The sequence below is a fragment of the Miscanthus floridulus genome, chromosome 8 (genome assembly GCF_019320115.1).
Source record: "Miscanthus floridulus cultivar M001 chromosome 8, ASM1932011v1, whole genome shotgun sequence".
Lineage (NCBI taxonomy): Eukaryota > Viridiplantae > Streptophyta > Magnoliopsida > Poales > Poaceae > Miscanthus > Miscanthus floridulus.
Window position 1 is genome coordinate 61,169,207 of NC_089587.1, and position 5,040 is coordinate 61,174,246.

General features: G+C 41.5%; 1 protein-coding gene across 1 annotated transcript; it reads left to right on the forward strand.

The window, feature by feature from the left end:
• Nucleotides 1-351: 351 nt before the first annotated feature.
• Nucleotides 352-4,145, forward strand: LOC136472261 (beta-selinene synthase-like). The gene is made up of 7 exons (XM_066469990.1): nt 352-519; nt 1,137-1,410; nt 1,513-1,885; nt 2,032-2,250; nt 2,329-2,464; nt 2,776-3,027; nt 3,314-4,145. Exons 1-7 carry the CDS (start codon nt 412-414, stop codon nt 3,605-3,607), a joined length of 1,656 nt encoding a protein of 551 aa, XP_066326087.1. The 5' UTR covers nt 352-411; the 3' UTR covers nt 3,608-4,145.
• Nucleotides 4,146-5,040: the final 895 nt, after the last annotated feature.

A 5,040-nucleotide genomic window follows, 5' to 3' on the forward strand; every position in this document is an offset into this window, starting at 1 on the left:
AATAGGGCACTGGCAGGCAGCTGTCCATTAAGAAATATCTCCATGCCCTTTGAGTGTTAAAACTGTTGCTAGATAGCGGCCCCCCAACCCCAATTTTGGTGCATCGTCGATTTGCATTCTGCCAACACACGTGGGAAGTTCGTGCAAAATGAAAAAATGAAAAAAAAAAACACGTGGGAAGTCGGTATGTCTGCAGAGGCCGCACTTACTACAGACACCACACAAGCAAGCATGTGATTCACATGTCCATTTCGCCAAGGCGATACATTTGCTCTACAGCCAGCAGCAAACTCGCTCTATAAATAGATACCAACTAGAGTGATGATGGATACATTGCAAGCTGCACGATTTGTTCTAGCAAGTAGCAGCAGACCTAGTTATCAACGAGTTAGCTAGCTAGGCCCTGAGGATATGGATCCAACAGGTGTTGCTGCAGCCGCCGATGGCACTGGCACCGGTACCTCCCAACCCTGCGCGTGGGGTGACTTCTTTGTGACTTACACCCTTCCTCCCTCACAGGTAATATAATAGTATATCAATATATATATGCACAGTTAATAAGATATAGTATATAAATAGAGGGTGTGTTTGACACTGCTCCACTGCATGTTTTTAAGCTTCGCTCCATGTTTTTAGCTAAACATGTTCAGCTCCACGCAACGCCGCTCCAGGAAAAAAAAGGTAGAGTTGTGAGAGCACCTAGGGGTGCTTCAAGAACTCTAAGTTTTTTGTAGAGCAGCTCTACGGTGATGTTTGTGGAGCAAAGTTCGTAGAGCAGTCCAAACAACCCTGAAGTATAGTGTTCTTTTTCTTAGATCCGGTCCTATCTGGTGCCTCAATGCATAGAAGGCACAATAAATGAAACAACCACCCTTAATACATGGTTTTATTCTATTCTTTTCATATATACATATTTATCTATTTTTCTATCTCTTTTTAAAAATGTTGTCATATCATAAAGGAATGTTTATATGGTAACTAATGCATGCAAACAATGCACACATATATATATATATATATATATATATATATATATATATATATAGACACACACACACACACACACACACACACACACACACACACACACACACACACACACACACATAGCTAATGCATGCAAACAATACAAGCAGAGGTCCGAAGAGTGGATGAGAGAGAGGGCAGATGAGCTCAAGGGGAAAGTGCGGCAGATGTTCGTGGGCGGCACAACCATGAGCACAGCTGACATGTTGCGTTTGGTGGACACCCTTGAACGCCTTGGCATAGACAAGCATTTCCAGGAGGAGATCGGCGTGGCGCTAAGCCGTATCCACACTAGTGGTGAAGAGCAGGACAGCTCCAACGATCTGCATGTTGTCGCGCTCAAGTTCTGTCTGCTTAGACAACATGGCTTCTGGGTATCAACAGGTATACATATATTGCTATATATAGGAAACTATAAGCTATGAGTAATGCTAACCGTACCAAGAATCAATTAATGAGGTTATATGCATCATTGCATATATACAGATGTGTTTGACAAATTCAGAGATGACACGGGCAATTTCAGCAAGGATTTGGCAACCGATCCCATGGGACTGCTTAGCCTGTACAACGCGGCTCACATGGCTGTCCCGGGTGAGGCAGCCCTAGACGAGATCGCTGCTTTTGCTAGGCGCCACCTTGAGCTCGCAAAACCCAAGCTCAGGTCACCTATGGCAGAGCAGGTGTCCCGCGCCTTGGAGATCCCACGCCCTCGGTTCATGCGGCGACTTGAGGCCATGCACTACGTCACTGAGTACGAGCAAGAAGAGGCGCACAACACCGCAATTCTCGAGCTGGCGAAGCTGGAATTTAACATACTCAGGTCTCTCCACCTCAAGGAGCTCAAGGAAATCTCCTTGTAAGTACACACATACACATAGACACACTTATATATATGCATAATACCAGCAATGATTCTTCTGCCCTTTGAAGAATAGTCATGTGTTTATATGTGTATATATTATCTTGGTTGAAATGAAATTTGTAATTTCATATGAGAATTAGGTGGTGGAGTGATCTTTACAACGATGTGAAGCTTACCTACGCTCGGAATCGCATCGTGGAGACATACTTGTACACCTGTGGAGTGTTCCATGAGGAGGAGAACTCTCGCGCACGACTAATGCTCGCCAAGGGGTTTGCACTTTTGAGCCTACTTGATGACACCTACGATACTCACGCCACCTTCAAGGAGTGCCAGATATTGACTGAAGCTATACAAAGGCACGACTGTTTTCATTGCTTCATTTCTCGCTAGCTAATACATATATATCCTCGTTGAACTAACTAATTTCTATGCAGATGGGATGAAAGTTGTGCTCCTATTCTACCAGAATACCTGCGCATGTTCTATGTCAAAATGCGGAGCAATCTCAGTGAATTTGAGGACAATTTGGAACCATGGGAGAAGTACCGCATGACTTATATCAAAGAAATGGTACTCCAATGCTCATCACAATTTGTAGTAGCTACTCCCTCCATTCCAAATTATAAAACATTTTGACTTTTTTACGTTACTATGTATTTAGACATAGTGTATATCTAAGTATATAGAAAAATCTATGCATGTAGAAAAGCCAAAATGTCTTATAATTTAGAATGGAGGGAGAACTAATTAAATATCATGGCTACTTTAGCGTTAAGAGCTATATATTGGGACTTCTGTTTAATCTTATTATATTGTTACATTCTAATTGCATATAATATCTTTTTATGATGATGTAATAACGAATTTCTTTAACTGTTCAGTTCAAATTGCAGTCCAAAAAATACCTTAAGGAGGCTGAATGGTTCAGCAAAAACTATACTCCGAGCTTCAAAGAGCATGTAGATGTGTCCCTTATATCGACAGGTTTGCCGATGCTGTTCTTGGTGGCGCTCATGGGCGCAGGTAAACTGGCAACCAAAGAAGCTTTCGACTGGGCGCTCCACATACCTGACATGGTGCGTGGGTGTGCAGAGACCGGCCGCTTCCTCAATGACATTTCTTCTTATTTCAAGGTATCGTTGCATTTGAATATTCGATTGAAATAGTATATATATGCCAGCCACTACTAAAATATTTGCTAGGCACTAGTAAAATGTACTAACACAGTCTCAGTTAAGACAAGAAAGGCCTCACCTATTATGTGTGCAATCAAACTTTAAGCGTGCAACACCAATTAATGGCACAGTTGATTCGTGCATACATAGGTATAATATTGTAAGAATAGTTATTTTGTTTTACTTATTAGTGTCTATATGAGATCAACTTTATTATAACATGCATGCATACATGTTTGCACAGCCAAGGAGTAGCAAGATGGATGCGGCTAGCTCATTTGAGTGCTACATGAAGGAACATAGCATGACGCCAAGCGATGCAGTGGCGGCATTTGCCTCAATGGTGGAGCACGCATGGAGGAGGATCAACCAGGGGTGTATGGAGTTGGACCGCGGAATACTACCAGCGGCGCAGCTAGCGGTGAACATGACAAGAATGAACGAGGTGTTGTACCTTCATGGCAGGGACGCCTACACCTCCAGTGACTTCCTCAGGGAAACTGCTGCTTCCTTGTTCCTGAAGGATTTTCCTATTTAAGCTTATTCTTTGCTTGAAATAATTGGTGTGAACAAGATATATACACACCCATCAGTGCTGCATCTGCTATATATCGGCACTAGTAATGAATAAAGGTTCTAGGCTTTAATTGTTGAGATGAATATACCCTAGCAATGACATTTAATTGTTGTGTGATGTTGTCGGCAATGTAGCCTCTTGTGGTTTATGAAACATGCGTTCATCTCAAAATTCATTTGCAAAGACAAGTTCGGTTCTATAGTGCCCAAGTGAACTGGGAATCTTAGCAACTGACTCATGAACAGAGCCCCAAACCAGAGACACAAGAACTGAATTATTCAGATAAAGTATGACACTCCATGCCAAAACTAGCCCAAGCATACTACATACCATAGCCATCAAGCCAGGTAGCAATCCATTAACCATAGCTCAAGACTAGAACCTTTATTTCACAGAATAACTCAAATATAGATCATGTCATGTCTTAAAAAAATTCAGACTCATTCCAAATAACTAGGCTTATCAAGAGAGAATAGAGTTCAGTCGAAAACATTGCACAACCTTGCATCTTGCTCAAAGGCTGACATAATGATGATGGCTCCTAAAATGTTCAGAAAAGATGCATCGGAGAATAAGAGATATTCTGACATATACAGAATCAAATTAAAGACATGTGCAGCTCTATCTACCGCAGGAACTTGTCAATGCAAGAACTCAGAACTCCATATATATAGACTTCTGACAGAAGGAAATAGACAAACTCAGATTGAACTCCATACTGCATAATTACACTGCTCAAATTGTTGGATCAGTCAACATAACGATATATATGTGTTTCAGATGAGGAAGAGCAGCAGACTATTTAAGAGATTATTGACTGCAACACTGGACTGCTACCTGAGAATAACATTTCAGCTAATGGCAAGAATATGTAAACTACTAACTAGGAACTGGTAAGAACGTACAATAGCTCCTGAACATGTAAATTACTACCATGATTCCCATCATCATAACTGCTCCCTCAACTTGCCACATGCAGACGAAACACTCAACTGCAGTTCAGTTCTGATAATATTCCAGCAATTACACATGAGCTACTCACATGATGCAGTTCAGAAATAATCCATCACAAGCTTCCAAACAATTATATGCTTGGTTAGCAAACATTCAGTAGTTCATTACTATCAAACTCAAGAAAGTTAATCAAAACAACAATGCAGCCTACCTGAATGTGGTTGCTGATACTATTGGCAGTGAGGGACAATCATCTCAGGCAAACAACATGACAATAAATTTTTTTCGAGAACACGACTTCACGCGTATTTCATTAAGAAGGGAGCTGAAAGAATGGCATACACGACGCAGCTATGAGATCTTGGGTGATCACATAGTGTTGGCAGAGAGAGTGGTTAGGAACCTAAACCGAGACCACCCACCACAAACCTAACCAACTA